The sequence below is a fragment of the Anser anser genome (assembly GCF_964211835.1).
Source record: "Anser anser genome assembly, chromosome: 5".
Taxonomy (NCBI): Eukaryota; Metazoa; Chordata; class Aves; order Anseriformes; family Anatidae; genus Anser; species Anser anser.
The window spans coordinates 38,122,174-38,139,447 of NC_139725.1; the positions used below are offsets into that span (position 1 = coordinate 38,122,174).

At 38.5% G+C, this 17,274-nt stretch overlaps 1 protein-coding gene across 8 annotated transcripts in view; it reads right to left on the reverse strand.

Moving 5' to 3' along the window:
- The window catches only part of KCNQ1 (potassium voltage-gated channel subfamily Q member 1), a 409,094-nt gene that overhangs the window by 87,823 nt on the left and 303,997 nt on the right, over positions 1 to 17,274 (reverse strand). For 7 of the 8 annotated variants that reach the window (XR_014585268.1, XM_083838814.1, XM_083838810.1 and 4 more), the window contains one exon: positions 17,124 to 17,185. Coding sequence is in view for 6 of the 8 variants with exons in the window: in XM_083838814.1 (XP_083694940.1) it covers positions 17,124 to 17,185 (62 nt within the window). In the remaining 2 variants the exon portion in view is untranslated. Of the gene's footprint in view, positions 1 to 16,060; positions 16,825 to 17,123; positions 17,186 to 17,274 lie in introns of all 8 variants that reach the window. The other variant, XR_014585267.1, reaches the window with a different exon arrangement.

Consider the following 17,274-nt stretch of genomic DNA (forward strand, 5'->3'; position numbering starts at 1 on the left):
GTTTTCTAATACTTTACAGAACCATACTGTAAATGGCAAAGTTTAGATAACTGTGCTGGGGTGGGGGAGAGGGGGCAGAGATCAGTAAATCATCCCTGGCAGGGCTGTCAGGAGACCTGGAACAACTCCCAAAAGTTCCAGAATCTTCATCTCCCACTCAACTCACAGGCATCAAAATAGCATTACAGAACAGTAACCATTTATAACTTGCTGATAGTGAAGCTTACGCATCTACAGACAATTTGCAAACTTCTCCAACCAGTGTGGAAAGATGGCCCAAATCAGATTCCTAGCATTTCATTTTCTTTGTGATGGAATTTGTTCTGTAAATTACTACAAAGAATCAAAGAGCATGCAACTGGAAGCTTATTGAAAAGGCAACAGTGCTCCAACAGATATATGAGCAGAGAAAACAGGAGATGCACTTCCTCATTGATTTTATGAAATCAAGAAAGAGATTAAAAAAATACAGAGCTTCCCTGCAAGTAGCAACTGTAAGTAGCAACTGGAAGTTGCTACTTGAGTGCAATGTTTATTAGAGCACGTTCCTTTTCTTCCTGCCTTCTACTTCTCCCAGAGGCAAAGCTTCTGTACCCTGGAACAACATGTGAATGTGATTTAGTAACTGCAGAGTGACACCTTCGGTTTCAGGAAGACAGGAACAAGGTGAATCCTATATTCTCAGGAATAATTATTTAAGATCCTTAATCCTCAGACTCAAGTTGCATTGGTGCATTTGCTTCCCAAACAATAGTGCATCAAGATGTTTTGCATAAGATTCAATTCTCCATGTGTACGCATGCAAACAACCAGAACAGGACTCAGCTGAGAGAGAAATGAAGATGTGGCTAGCCCTCACCTCTTCTGTTTCACTGAGAGCCAAGGAAATTCATAAGGATCATAATATCTGCAGGAAATTTCTTTCTGTTTAGCGTTTTCTGAAGTAGTTTTTTATTTTACTTTTTTCCTCCACCCCATAGTTGAATATTTTGTCCCCCTGAAGTTTATAGGAATTTTTCCTGCTCAACACTGTCTTGAGACAAGGAACTGCTGGGATCTTAAAGACCCCAAACTGATTTCATTGTTGAAAGAGCCATTCACCCTACGGACTTCATGTACCTTGCCTGGTTACCTTCTGACTGAATACAGATCTCTCTTTATACAGGAAACTTGAGACTCCATGGCACTGTTCCAGAGGCTAAACAAAAAGAGGTTGTAAACTTGAACCAATCTGCCTCCCTACCACTAGCTACAGAGACTAATTTTCTGAAATTAAATCCTCTTGTCCCTCTGCCTCGCAAAGAAATAGAACATACTTGGAAGGGCTCTAGGTCTAGTGACTATGACCATGAACCAAAACCAAGCTATTCTCTTCTTCTTGCCTTTGGTAAGCAAGGTTAATATCAAAAAGTCCGTGTTAGAACCAGTCAAATCAGAACACAGCAAAAGCATCACCATCAGCAGTCATAGGGAATGAATAAATTTAAGGACAAAAATAAGATGAGAAAAAATGATGCAACATACTGTTCCTCATTGCAGAGCAAATTTCTTGGAGTGCAGAAAAAAATCACTTGGGAAAACATGGAAACTTTTGACCACAGCAATTTGCAATATCTTTCAACACAGTGTTTTAGAGCAGTTGATTATCGGTGTATTGGAAATAGCTAGTGCTGACCAAGTAATGCATGCACAAAAAGTTCTCCTTTATAATTTTCCAATTACAGCAATAGATCACTGGCAAAAATGTGCACAGAAAAGCTCATTAGCCAACCTCCTCCCCCTCAACACACACACCTTCCTTTTTAAACTCAGGCCTAGGCAATTTTCTGAGCTTATACAAGAAAAACACAGCATATTAGCAGGAGATATTCCTCCCTAGTCTCCTTCCCAACAGCATAGATAGCATTTACAAATGCTATACAATGAAGAGAAAACAGGAACAGAGAGGTTCCTCTCAGTTGCCTTCCAGCTGAAGCTGGATCTCTTGTTTGTAACTGAATAGAGCCTCATATAACTATCTGTGCTTATCCATTTCACTCTATTATCACAAGGTTACTTATGGCATTGTCCCGACTTACAGACTGTTTAAGAACCTTGTTGAACTTAACTTCTTCTGTTTCCATAGAAATTAGCAAGCACTGTTTTAACTCTTCTGATGCCCAGTGTCCTCAGTGTGAAAAGCAGCTCTATCTCCAGCTGTGCACAAGCACCATGGCATTATATTGCTTTCCAGATGAGAGGTAGGGACTGGTTTTTAAAGTGATGCTGAGCACCCACCATGTCTGCTGGCACTAGGCAGATTCACTCTGGAAACCATACTGGTGGGTGAAACAGGGAGCAACAGAACTGGATCCTCCAAACTTGACTTTACTCCTGTCAGCACCACGAACAATTGGAATAAATTGTGCCTGCTAGACAATTTTGCTAGAATAAATCAGTTCAATTGACTACAATTACAGCACACATGCAGCTATTCATTTTATTCATGAAAGGTTATCACTTACTTCTAGCCATCCTGTGTAGCTGCAATCCCCTATAAGTATACTAGCATAGGACCAAAATCGTGATAGAAAAAATCACTAACAAAACACCTGGACAGTTTTATAAAAAAAATTAATAATAATAATTCTAAAAGCCCAATGCTTCCCCACAATCATGATGTTTCTTTTCCTCCCCCCCCCGAAACTTCCTTTGTTCATAAACATCTACAACTGTTAAAGAGACATTATCAATTTAAAAACAAAGAGTGTGTTTGTTGTTTTGTTTTTCTTTTAAAAAAATCTTATATATTCAGTGGAGCTTTTTGATTCTATGCCCAGATACTTACACTACAAAACATGAGACAAAAATTATAGGTACATGGTGTGCCAAGAAACTCAGCACAGCATGACTTGCCCAGGCTTTTTGAAAGAAAGCATGCATACTGTGTCACTATTATGATTTAAAATAGCTGGGCCTCCAAAGTCATAACACTACTGTACTATACTACAAGGTGCCTGCAGATGCCTGTAGCAGCAAGCCAACCAATTAGCTTAAGAACTGTGATGAAAGCCCGACTTTGATTTCTGTTCAATGTGTGCATCTCACAGCTTCGTTTTGGTACAAAACAAATCTATGATGAAATGAAAGAAAGCTTAAAATGAGGGTGAAAACAACTGGAGTAAAATGTATTATTTACAATAATCCTCATTGTTATTCACTATGAACTGCAAACTTCTTGGTTTCAAAGGAGAGGGGGACTTTCTGTGGTAAAGCAGAAGAAAACAGGTCTTGGCATTTTAAAAGGGCTTCCTTTTCTTTTGGGTTTAAATTTAAAACATGGGGCAGAAAAGCTTACAGTTCTCTGAGCTCAAGGCTTACTAAAGGCAAGCAATGGACTATGTACATTCACATCCATCGTCCTGCCAGACAGAGACCACTCACACTTCCATCATTGCCTTCTGCATCACCAAGAATCAGGACAACACCCAGGTAGCTTTTGGATGTGCTCTGACACTTCACCAGACAATATTTTTGAAACTGGAAAGGAATTTTATTTGTTGGCGTCAGTTTTTACACTTCCCTCCAGCTGCTCTGGGATCCAGGTTAGAAGCAAGGTTCAAGCTGTTGCATGTTTACAGGTGTCACCAGATTTAATACAAGTAGGCATTCTACCAAGCCTGGTTCCCTGGAAGTGGACTGAAAATGTCTTTTGAAGACATTTGGAGAATGGATTCAGATATTATTATGTAGAATGGCACAGGGACAATCTCTGGCCCTAGATTCCTCCACCTCATGTGAGGTAGACCTATTCTAGCAGTGAGAGGAGGATACTGAAATGATAGAGGAAGGATACATGACCCCTGCTCCATGAGTTATTGCCCAATAATTGCCAGTTGAGCTTAGTCAATAAAATTTCAGCCCAATTAAACCTCATCCCTGACATCTTCCTTACTACATGTCCAGGCTGATACTCAAAAGCACTCATATCAAACAGCAATGTGAGCAGAGAAGAAAACTCCTTGCTGGTGACAAAAGCAGCATCTTGAGGATTGGCAGTAGTAGTTTATCAGCAATGTGAGGCAGTGAGCAGCATGGAAATTCTGTGTTTTTTCTCCATTACTCCACTTAGTCTTTTCTAAGGATTTAGCATCCCCTTGATAACAGAGGGGAATGTCTCACACTGCTCTGTTGTGAAGAGACTGACTCCACATGAAGCCATACTGACAAGATACTCCTGGACAGGAAAAGACCACTTGGGCTAACAAGCGAGTCTCTGCCCTTATCTACATATGACCTTCAATTTGTGCTAGCTTTCTCAGATCATTTCAAAAAAGACATCTGTTTCTTAAACTGACATGTACTATATTATTCTAAGGGACTCCTTGATGCTTTGCTAATTACAACATTGGTATTGTTCCCACACTTTTCCACCAGTGGCCTAAAAAGAAAGTGTTTCTGACTCTACATTCTGCATGTCTGTTTACTTAAAAAAAAAAAACACAACAAAAAAACTATTACATCAAAATTACTTGGATTACTCACTTTTATTGTGAATTAATGATAGACTTGTAAGTTTTCTACCAAAAGGAATCTCAATGCAAACTTATCCTGCCTTTTCAAAGGTTTGTTTCTTCATAGCAATAACTTCTTCCAGAAGACACAGTGCTCAAGATGTCACAAAAAACTTTTAATACAGTACTATAAACACAACAACTGTATTTTTCTGGACTTACATTTAACCCAGTTTACCTCTAATAAGTCATCTTTGTAATCTGCTTTCCTTTTTTTTTCCTAACTGCAATCATGCTACACGAACGGATGAATCCACATTTTTCTCTAACAATTTCTGAAGTGTTTTCCTGTTTTTTAGAGTACTACTGGCTATTTCTCTTGTATAGATAGGATGCTCTGGCTCTACCACAACTACTCACAACCAAAAAAAACATTTCAAACCAAACAACAACAAAAGCTCTCATTCTGTTTCAGATCTGATATGATGATCTGCATCTCAGCCATAGTTGATTTTTCACTGAAATTGTGCAGGAAGTACACAGAAAAAATGAAGTAACCCTGTCTGTAGGAATCACTGCTCTTTTGATTCTCAAGTGTAGCACCATTAACTGATCTGCTTCTCCCTCTTTCTCTATGCAAAGAGAAAATATGTTCGACTGGCCTTTTTCTAGTTGCCATAAGATTCAGAAAATCCTCAGCACAGAGATTCAGGGAACACAGATTCAAGGCCAGCTTTTTCAACCACTGTCTTGGAGCAGCCTATGAATGATCTATTCATACTGACTATCATGTCAAGTTGGCAACAATCAAAAGCATGCTGCAAAGATAGCTGAACCAGTGCTGCCCAAGCTAAAAGCAGAAATATTTGGACCTTTGCAAAGTATCATGCCCATGCTTGGATGCAGTGCCACCCAAATTCTGCTAGATGGGTCTCTGGGCCCTGGGCCAGCATGCTTGCAGTGCAGTGCATTAGATAGAGGAGTATGGTATTAGGGCTACAGCAGAAACTGCTGCTCCTTTGCCTTGGTGAAGAGGCACTGTATTCCTCTCCAGTCACTTCTGCTGAGAGCGTTTGGAAACATCTCTGTGGGACTGATTATTTCACCTCAAAGCTTGGCCAAAGCAATATGAGGCAAATGCATAGGTAGATGATTCATGATTATGACTCATTTTGAGAAGTAAATATATATATATATATATTATTGACCATTTATTTTCTAAGGTGTTCTCCTGTAAAACTGCTCTGGTTGAAACTTTCTAGAAACTTAGGAGTTGCAGAATGAAGACTTCCTTCAGCACCCTGATGACCACAGCATGCAACCAGAGATAGTGGTGGCACAACTAGAAAGTTTCCAGAGAACTTCAGCTGTGATGAAGCAAGGACCCAGCTCTGTTCCAGCTGACATTTTGAATATATTTTACTCTAGGGGGTGGGGGTGGTGTTTGTTTTGTTTTGACTGCTTCATTTGGCAGGACCATCATACATGATAACCAAGCCAAGTCAGATGTCTTTGTTGCTAACATTAACTAGAGTGGCATAACTGGCTCACATATCCAACTACCCCAGGACAGAGAAGCTCTGACAACCAGAGACCAAGAACTGTGAAAGAATCTGCAAAAAGCTCAAATGAACAGAAGGAAAATCACACATAAATGGTGGCTCCATCATGAAATGATAACACAGGAAAAAGACAGCCCAAAAGCCCAAACAGGGCAAAGAGCCAACCCACGCTTGAATTGATAGACATGCATGAACACATAAGTATATGTAAAATTAATTTCTATTGTAAACTTTTTTTTTTTTTTTGTAGAAAGATTTTTAATATATTTATAAGGCTGTACACATTTCCAGTTTGGAAACACAAACTAGTTATTCACTATTTTTCTAGGGCTGGGCAAAGGGCAGTATTTATTAGGTGTAGTGTCTGACAAAGCCTTTAGTGCTGTTAATCACACCAGCTTCCTTGATATATTAAGGCTATTAGGACTTAACTAGGTAAAGATGCACATGTTGCTAAGTGAATCACCTTCTACCTGTCTAATGGAAACCAAGTGTTGATTTAAGTGGAGTCATCTGTTTAAAAGAGCAAGAGAAAGAAATTGAAATAAACCCAAGATTAACAGATGTTGCAGAAGGGTCAGTGTTGAGTGAGCAATGTTGTATTCAAGACTTTCAAAATAGAAACTTACATGAATATTTAAACTCACTTGAATGTTTCTCTCTGCTTGACTGTGTAAACTTAGCATTTAATACAATTTGTTTAGTTTTAAATATTACATGCATAATTATCTGTATGTGGGACAGTTTCTGTGTCATGCAAGCATGTTCTTTTCTCTCCACCCCAGGCTCTGTGGCTAGGAAATGATGTTAGAACATTAATTTCTGGATGATTTAAAATCTACTGTCTAAAACAGTCCCAGTACATTTATATTGGCTGGGTTGTCTGGTTTATGTGTTTATATATGCTGTTCTCAAGTATTGGACGGTTTTAATATTAATGGACTACGATTATGTTGAACACCACACTGGCCAATATAACTATTCAGAACTAGAGGGGCTTTTAAACACAAAAACAAAAAGGAATGCTGATTTGTGGTTGAAGTCCCAGACACAGTTTAAATTAAATTCCTGGCTGTGCCACAGATGCCACTGTGATTTCTTGAGCAAGTTGCTTCCTGTACCTTAGCTGTAAAAGAGGGAAACAGTATTTTCTTTTTCCCTTCCTTTCTCTATTTTGTATGTTTAGTCTGTCACAGCAGGAGCTCTTATGCTGTGATGAATATAATGAAGATACCACAACAAAGGTTCATTCTAAAGGGAGGTAGCTCATCAGACTCTTATGCCCATGGCATACAAGGGCAATCACACTGTCAGGCTGGGCCGCTGGCTGCCTGCTGGAGCTGACCAGGTGTGTAGCATCAGTTAACTGGGGGGTAGAAAGAGAACCTGTGATACGGGTTCAAAAAGCCCATCTCAAACTGCTGAAGCAGTGGGATACTTTAAAGAAGTGTAAAAAGTCACTGTGATCATATTTGTCCTGGAATTTTAGAGAAATAATGCAAAACTTGATTTGGCAAAGATGATATTGAAAGATGAACTGTGGTTTTGCCCCAGCCCACGGGTAAGATGCAAAAGCAGAGAAGATTTGGGGAAACTATAATTGTAATCTAGGTTTATGAGCTCTAGGAGGGATATACTTTGGACGAGGCATTTTGTATTCTATTTTTTACTGATAACTGGTTTTCTTCTTATCTTCCTGCTGACCCTCATCACCCTGAATAGGAGTCAGACAGAAAGCTGGCTCCACTTTCTCTTCATACAATCTAAGCAGCACAGGATATCTGCATTTAACAATTTCTATTTTGAAGAACTGGGGGGCAGGTAAGGTGACAGAAGGTGTGGTCTTTGCGTCTCTGTAGGAAAGGGAGCATACCTTCCTTCACTCTGAAGTTTTTCCAGGAGCTGAAAAGACTCCAACCTGAAAAGACTACATCCTGAATAGAGTCCTTTCAACCTCATGCATTTTTCTTCCCTGATATTCAACTGCAAATGAAAATAAAGTATTTTAATCCACTGAGATCACTCTAACAAAAGATCTTTGACAAGGAAGAATTTCAACTTTGACGTATCTAACTTCAGCAGAGGTTCACCCTTCTGTATCAAAACTGAAATTAGCCATTTACATATTAGGATGCTTTTTGGTTGCTTATCTGCAATGTGAAAACACACACAAGCAAAACAAAAATAGAGATGGTTTTACGGTTATTGCTTTCCTTAAAACTGTACGAAAGACAAATAGAAGTCTTCTGTGTAGCACTTGGTGCACGTGTGTTCATTTGGATCCCTTTTCTGTGATCTGCTCCACAGAGTACTTACTCCTTACAACTGGTCCTCGTTCTCTCTCAGCATATGCCCTGTGCATTTACATTCCACATCAAATGTAAACAGTCTAGACACAAGAATGATGGAGCCTAAGTTACAAATCTTACTGGGTTTATCTTTGAAATGCCAGGCAAAACAGGCTTTATGTGGTTTAATAAAAAGACTGAGTCATCTCAATTTGCAGGCCTTACATCCCCTTGTATACCTATGCAAATATAAGCCCAAATAGCTGATCCCAAAGCCAGCAACTGTTCTGACGGTTGATTAAAAGATTATCAACTGGTAATGCATTATTTCATTACTCCATCTTTTTCCCGGAATTACTAGATTTTGTTGGATACACTGCATGTTAGCTACAATTCCTCTAGGATTTCTGCTCTTAATAAGCAAGTAGATCACAAGCATGCACTCATTGCCAGTGTCGTGAATTCAAAAGTCAGTAGTCAGACTTCATGCCAAGAAGAAATCCATGAGATAAAAAAAAGTATGCAACACTTCATGGGTATTTGTAAAAGTTTACCCTCTGCCTTCAGCATCATGCTTCCCAGCTACTGTCTGCATCCTGAAGCATTTGAAATTTGGGGTGAAATCAACAACAACTCACTGACAGAGGAAATCTACTCTTTCATAGTATTTTACTTCTGCTTTTTTACTTTTATTAAAATATTTAAAGGAGTATCACAGGTAACTTCGTGTGACCGAATGACTGGAGCTTAATTAGCCATTGCTTGTGAACCACCTTCAGTCACTATTCTCTAGTCACTATTCTCTAGAGTAAATTTAATATTTGTCTTGCTTTACTTTACAGGGATGAGAGTCTACATACCCAATTCCTGCAAAAGAGATAATGAGCTGGCACTTACTAAGATGCAATAGTCTCACCATCCGTAGCTGCCTCTATATTTAGATGCTATTTTTTTTGTTTTTAATATAAGCCCTTTACTGTGATCTAAGAGCTGACTCTTCAGAAACAGACAATACAACATCATGACAGACTGTAAGATTGCTCTGTAGGCCAGGTCTGCAACTATATCAGAGTTGCTGCACATAGATAATATAAGGTTATATATATCCGAATAGTACTCAACTCTGAGTATATTGAACAATTCCAAATGAATGCAGAAATTGAATGTTTTCATTTGTGCTGCAATAGGATCTTCAAACAGATTAAATTAATGCTAACAAAGAAATGCAAGTGAAGCCTATTCCAGAGACCTTAAAATCTTCAAGGTATAGTGCTGCAAAAGTCACAGGAATCTCCTCTACGTAGACGCAGGGGTCTGCTTGCATGGCCTTCATAAAACAGATCAGGTCTAAGACCCTGTACAGAAACATTCAGCTGCAGGGGGCTGTATGGGTGACCAAATCCAGTAACAAGCAGCTGTGTACAACAATACATAAAAGGGGCTATACTAAGTATTCTCTCCCCCAGGTATCTTGTTTCTAGTGGAAGGTTTGGAGCAGAGTCTTAAAAACAGGGTGTAAGAAAAATAGAGTGTAAGAAAGCACATTTATATAAAATCATGCTTTTCCTTGTTTACCAGCTCACCACTGACTTCTGTTCAAAGCACTTGCTAGAGTTTACATACAGACATCCTGTTTAATAATACTGAAGTGAGCCCTTCTCCATGACTTTGCCTAATCTCTCTCTCAGTTTGTTTCTACTCTGGCTACCAAAACTTCTGGTAGCAGTGAATCCAACAAGTAATTGTTTTTTGCATTCATTTTTAGCATGTATGTCTGAGAATTTTATTTCACTGTAGCAGGGGGGATGGATAGCATCAGGTACTGGCGATGGAAATCTAGAGGGTTTTCTTTGTTTACCCACTGAAATATTATCAGACTGGTGAGAGAGAAGCTATTAAAATTTTAAGGCTGCCTAATGAGCTAGATTGATGAAGGATGGGCTTAGTTGTAGTCCAATTTATAGAAAACGGGCATCCTCCATAACAAAGTCCAGCACTGAAATTGCTTCCGTATGCTTGTACTTCAGCATCTGGAAAAAGACTAAGGATTAAATTAATAGGGATACTTAATCTTCCATATGCCTCTTAATATTCCTCTGCATCCCCCAGGCTATTACTTCCGCATTACTTCAAGAACTGTGTACAAGATTAGTAACTGATTGGTGGTGGTTGTTTCAATTTTTACCTATTTTGCATCTGTTTTAAAATATCCATTCAAAACCATAGTTTTAGTTTTGTTTCTAGCTATCAGAAAGGCCAATCCCTCACATATCTATTGTGGAATCTGCCAATATTCAAAACTTGAACTTCCCAGCACACATTCAGCCTGTAAAGTACTGAATATTTCCATGCCAGACCCATTCCAAAACTGTCTCCTTCCAGTTTATGGCTCACTGAAGGCTCTAACCATGGCATCCAGCACTGACCAGAAAATCAGAAGATGGTTGTTTTTCATTCTTTCATCATCAATTTTCAGCATCATTATTCAATTAAAAATAAAGCCAAAATTTCCCTGTCAATTTCATACTGATGTGAATGAATGCTATCATCAGTCACGGCTATATATATAAGTATTTTAATAGAAGTTTGCCTTTCAAGTGTGCACTAATTCTTATGTTACACCAGGAAGCACAGTAACTGCTATGACAGACTACATAATGACATAAAAATGTAGACAAAAAAAAGCACCAAGGGTGATCGTAAGTTAGGTAAAGCAGATATTTCATGGAAAATTGATAGATTAGCCACACACTAAGAATTCTTTTAGGTAAACAAGCTGTCAATATGAAACCTGGTACTTCTGAACCCACAGGAAATAGGTGAGATAATATTTTCCTAAGTAGAATATAAAATTATCTAATGTGTGGTTTTAGGATTGAAAATATGTAGAATAGAACATCCTTAAGCTACGCAAAAAAAAAAAAAAAGGAAAAAAGCCCACTTTAGTCCATCAGCCCACAAAGCACTTGCAAAGCACTGAAAAGGAAATGTTTCTAGGACAAAATCTCGCAGCTAATGCTAATATATACCGACACCACAACATGGGGCAGGACAACAAGTGAGGTAAGCAGCTGCATTAAATTTTAACTTCTCTGCAGCTTGTCTGCAAACCACAATTACCAGAGCTCAGATTCTACAAAGATAGTGGGTCATACCCTTAGTGCTGGAATGGTAATGAGCAATTAATCCCTCAGTTTTCATATTCATTCAAGGAGTAAGACCTTCACTTCCTTTTGTATGGAAATGCTCATCTCAAATAGTTGCAAATGACCAACACAACCCAATACTTGCAGATTACACAGATTCACTGTGAAATTCATCTGCAATATGTAACTTCGGTTCATATAGTTTTGAACAAATCAATAGGAGAATTAGATATGAAACCTTTTACAATGGGGAACAATAGTTGATCCGATAGGGATTGCAGGAGAGAGCCAAACCAGTAAAAAACAGTAACTGGACCTAGACATATCAATGACCATTCTGATCAGCTGTATCATATTTAACAAGGTGTCAGCCCAACTGTTTTCTAATACAACTATGGATAGAATCAATGCTTTGGTGAAACAATTACAGAAAATGATTTAGCCAGAAGAAAATGTCACATGACATATATAAATGTTGCAAGTTACAGGTCTCCAGCACTTTTTGAAAGCCACCTCAGATAAAGCGTTGCACTTACCTCTCCTTTAAAGTTCCATACTCAGCACTCAATGAAAAGCGCATCAAATATATACCATATAATTACAGTTTTACTGAACATGGGACATATACATCTAACAATCAAAGATCATAGATGGAAGACAGCAAACTCAATTAGCACAACCAGAACTCAGACAAATTATACATGCAAGAGAACAGACAGTTTTGGTTTTCATTCAGTTTTGGTTTTCTAGAGCAGTTCAGATTTCCAGTATGCAGCTCAAGAAGCACAATAGCATCTATTTTAGGGTAGATGCTTTCACAATAGATTTGTTTTTAACTGATTAAAAAGTGGTGCAATCTGCATATACAGTAAAAATGAAAAAGTTAAATGATTCTCTCTTTGGTGCTACACTGCATGTTTGAACCTCTATATGCTGCTCTATAGATATGTACTACTCAGAAGAAGAGGGTTCATGTTTTCAAAACGGAACATGCAAAATGTGCATATGCTTGTAATGAATAGTCTTGCAGAATTGTTGGACTTGCATTAAAAGGTGTCATATCTCTCACTACTACATACCTTCTGTTTAAACAGAAATTTCCATTAAAATCTCTACAACTTAAAATTTAGCAGTAGGTAGTATTACTCTGAATGTTCCCTGTAATTCAAAAATACTATTATAAGATGTTAATGGTGACCTCGCTAATGCTGATATTAATACTGCACTTACTGTCAGGTACAAGCACATTTCTGGGCATGTAGAAAAGACACCTGGAAAATCACTTTGGATTGGTATAACCGTTCTATAAAGTCAAGTTTTAAAAAGTGCCCAAATAATTGCAGAAGGTTAAGTCCTATTTTAAAACAACTTAACGGAGAATAGAGCTTAACCTTCACTGCTCAGAAATACGTATATGTATAATGCACACATATTTATCCTGAATTCTGTTATTCTGCTCCAGAAGGTAAACAGGCAGGACTTACTGACATCTGTGGGAATCTGATACATAGGCACAACCGACTGTCAAGAATCCAGAGACCATATGTTTTTGCCCTCACTGAGTATTCTCAATGATTTTCTACAGTGACCCTGTACAAGACTGAATTATCCAAGGGCAGCCAAGCAATAAGGCCACCTGATTACCTGCAAAGTGCAAGCCAGGCCTTCTACATATAAATTAATGGTCACCAAAAGTCTGAAAAGGAGCAGATTATTCTAAAAAGTTAGCATTATAGTCAGTTTTAGTCAAGATCAAATTAAAGCAGAAAAAAAGAGGAGATGTATCATGCAGCAGTTCTCGAGTGCACTTTGGACTTGTTCCTGGATCAAGCTCCTGGGCACACCCTATATTAAACCACTGGCATGCAGTGGTCTCTGCATGTGGATTAACAGTGGCGTGCACACACAGCTGTGCATATCTGGAAAACTGTTTTTGATTTTGATTTTGGTAGCAAGCCAACAGTGGCCAGGTTTCTTGAGGGTAGGTTGAACAGCCATTCACAGATGTTTCAGGATAAAAAGAGAGAAGGCTGGTCACCACAAATAAATTGATTTGTTGCTGTAATCCTGCTCAGCTACATTCTCTGAGGGACGAGATCAGCACAACTACATGCACGAACTTGGACAATTGCTACTTAGTGGGGTTTATGAGCCCAGTCTGGGCACTGCACTAAGGCGGATGCATACCTTCTGGACCACAGCTGGCTGCTGCCCAGACAGACCAGGGCAAGGGCACAACCACTGCCTGCAACTGCCTATGCTCAGCCATGGCAATACACCTTTAAAGAATGTAGCACTTGGTCCTCTTGGCTTTTAAGCAACAGAGAATGGCGGTGAAATCTAAGTATGCTGTGGTTACATACTGGATTGTGATTTTTCTCATTGAGGTGTATCAGGTTGTGCAGTTTCTACTTATACTTACAAAAACACCTTTGCAGCTGCTTGCCAAAATAAAAAAAATTCTACAGGAAGGAATCTGCAGGAAGGTTCCTGCCACCTTGATTCATCCCCCTGGCATTTACATATTAGGAAACAATCTTTAATTATATTATCACAAACTATATATATATATATATTACAAGACCAATGTTCTACTCAGTGCACAAGATCACAAAATTAATAGAGCCTACATACTGGTATATTAACAGGATTCTAATTTTCCCCAAAGATTTTAAAAAGTATTAGTAGTGATACAGCTTTATGTTTCAAAAAAAAAAATAGAAAAAGGATATGGAAGTGGTTTTCTGCTAAAGGTCCTCCCCTCAAATAAACACGTTTCTAAACTTAAAAGAAGGCAAAACTTTTTTTTTTTTTTCCTGATTTCAATACATGGAAGTTCAGATTTGTGCCATAAAGCATCATAATTCCTGTCAATAACTTGTGTTTGAACATTTTATTTTAAAAACTTCCTTTTCAAGTGTTGTCTCCTGTGTACTGCCAGCCGTACATATGCCTTGAGAGCACGTTTGCTTGTCTCACTACAACATGTAGAAAAGCTTTGAAAGAGTGACAGGATGTCCCCAGCCACGATTAGATACTCCTGAAGACAGAATTAACTTTATTTGTAGAAGCTTTCAACTCAAAATCCACCTCCACAAAAGCCTACAGGAATGGACCTAAAATGAAACTGGATTCTGCCTCTGTGATGTGCTTGTAACAGATCCTGGGCCAACAGCAGATGCCCATCAACAGAAGCGCCCAGAAGTTTCAGAAACTTGGCTTTTCTTTGATTTTCTGATGAGGCAAAGGATTTCAAGGCTAAACAGCACAGCATCACCTGGAAGCTTTCTGGCACAACCTTTTTGTGTTTGCGCACAACAACTGGAAATGGCTCATGTGCAACCTTGTACTTTTGGTGAGGCTCAGAGGAAGAGGGAGGCATGGACCAGCTGCACTGGAGGTTCAGGCTGCTCCCAGCAGCACTTGGAGAGCTGCCCATGGCTGATAAACCACTCTGAGACACAGAAAGGTGTAATACAGACTTTCTGACACCTGTTCACCAGCCCTCTGCTGCAGCAAGTGTACTGACAATCGCTGATGAAGATCTATTAGAAGAACTCAGCTTATTCCTGTGGGATATAATGTGCCACACAATTTCTTCCTTGCTGCAGGAGGATCTAAAGAATTTCAGAAGGCTACAGTTCATTTTAAAATGTCTGAAAGGATGTTTTTCAAATGTACAAAGGTGGTTAGAAGCTGCACAGTAGCCTGCACTGTTGATAATCTGTCCTTCAGATGTCCAAGATTCAAAACTATTTCAAAACTAAATGGGATGCAGCTAAGTGTTTAAAATAGAGAGTTACCTTAAAAACCAGCTGATTTACATACCCTTCATACAGCACTCAGCAAGGGAAGGATTTTATTGTGTGTTGAAATCATCCCATGTACTGTGTACTTTACAGAAAAGAGAAAGTCAGCCTTGGAGATCAAGAATACCAAAAAACTAGCTTTGGCCACCATCTGCAGCTGCAGTAAAAAGGTGATTTCACCAGTTCCAGGGTGCTGTCATGTACACCGTTGTTTGCCTAGTCCAACTGAAATTCTCTATTTTTAGCCTTTCAGCTACTTTCAGATAAAATTCCTGCAGATAGGACTAGCTGTATAGGTCAGATAACATGCAGCTCTGAAACCACAAATGACCTCATGCAACTACAAAGAAAGAAGGGTCTGTTACTTAAAACAAGGCTAAAATTTAACCCAGCTATACTAAAATTAAACAGGGAGTGTTTTACTGTCCCATTACAAGACATAAAAAAACAGTCACCGTAAATTCAGTGTACTTACTTGTAAGGATGTAAAAAGAGTAATTAATAACCCCCGAGTAGATTATCTCTGAGCCAGCACAACACCAAAACTTTCTCACGCTCACTGAAGATTTTACAAACAGCACTGAGAATCTATTTTAGCTGTCATTTGAGAATTGTTTGCCCAAACTGAAAAGTCATTGTTCCTTGTCACTATTCACAAGACATATTCACAAGTTCCACACTCCTAGTTGACATTAAGGAGATAAAATAAATAAATGTAATCCAAACTTTCTGGAGAAAGCTTCCATTTGTAAGAACACTTACCGGCCATAGATCCGAGCAAGCACTGCACAGTGGTTCATCTTTGTGCAAAATGCAGTATGCTCTCCTGTTTTCTACTTCACTCCCCCTGTGTGTCACCCTGTATACCAAAGGGCACCTGTTCCCCTTAAAATGCAATTTATTTACAATAGATAGAAGTACAGTTCTGAGTAACATCATTCAAGTTTATCCTATGCATTTAAGGAGAAATGCATATGGAATGGACACATCACAAGTGATTCAATACAGATTAGGGTGTTCAGTTTGCATCCATTGGCAAATCTTGCTCATAACTCTTTTGGTTTGCAGAATATTTGCTGGATGTTTCTTCAGAACAAATTCTTCATGAAGTTATCACACAGTGCAAGTTGTACAAGAAAGCTGTTTTCCTCAAGATACTTAAAAATATTTCCACTTTCCTTTACACCAACATGGACAAACTTTTTTTTTTTTTTTTTTTTTTAAACAATGACATAGCCTCTACCTATCATCTGATTTTTCAAGAACAATGAACATTGAAATAAGGCGTTACAAGGCACTTAACTGTTAATTTGCAATTATAGAACAAGTCTGAGTTTTTCAGGCTTCATGTCACTTGAAAGGAGAAACTCCATTTGTCACAGAGAATAAAAACCAGGACAGAACAAGGTTTGCTCTCGCGCTCTCCAAGGAATTGTAGGTGGAGTTATATAAACAACAGAGTCACGATCAAAGGGAAATCTTGGGACTGTAATATACTGAAGTATTAAAGGAACAGAACCTTTTATCTATTGTGGAGGAAGGAAGTAGAGCATTGAGACATGTGTAACATATACAATTAAAAATCAAAAAACCAAGCAAGTCCCAAAAGAGACCAAAATCAATTAAAGTATGTTTTTTTTTTTCTTACTCTGTTAAAAGGGCAAGAAAGAACCAAAAATGTAATCCACAACAAAAATTATGCTCCATCACCTGGAAAAGCCAGGCATTCAACTCTATTTTAAGCTGAGTTTTTTCCTGCATCCTATGAAAAAAGCACTGTTCAATCACAGAACATATCTTTATTCACTGCCAGCCTGAGGCTTACCTTGTCCTCCACTCTGTTCAGCCTGGCACCAATCGTGTTATTCCCTCGATCTTTGCTTTTTTCTGTTGAACAAGAAACATTTTCAAATTAATAAATGGCGTTATAACAAAATAGCAGTAAGCCACAACAGGGTGTGTATAACTAGCCCACC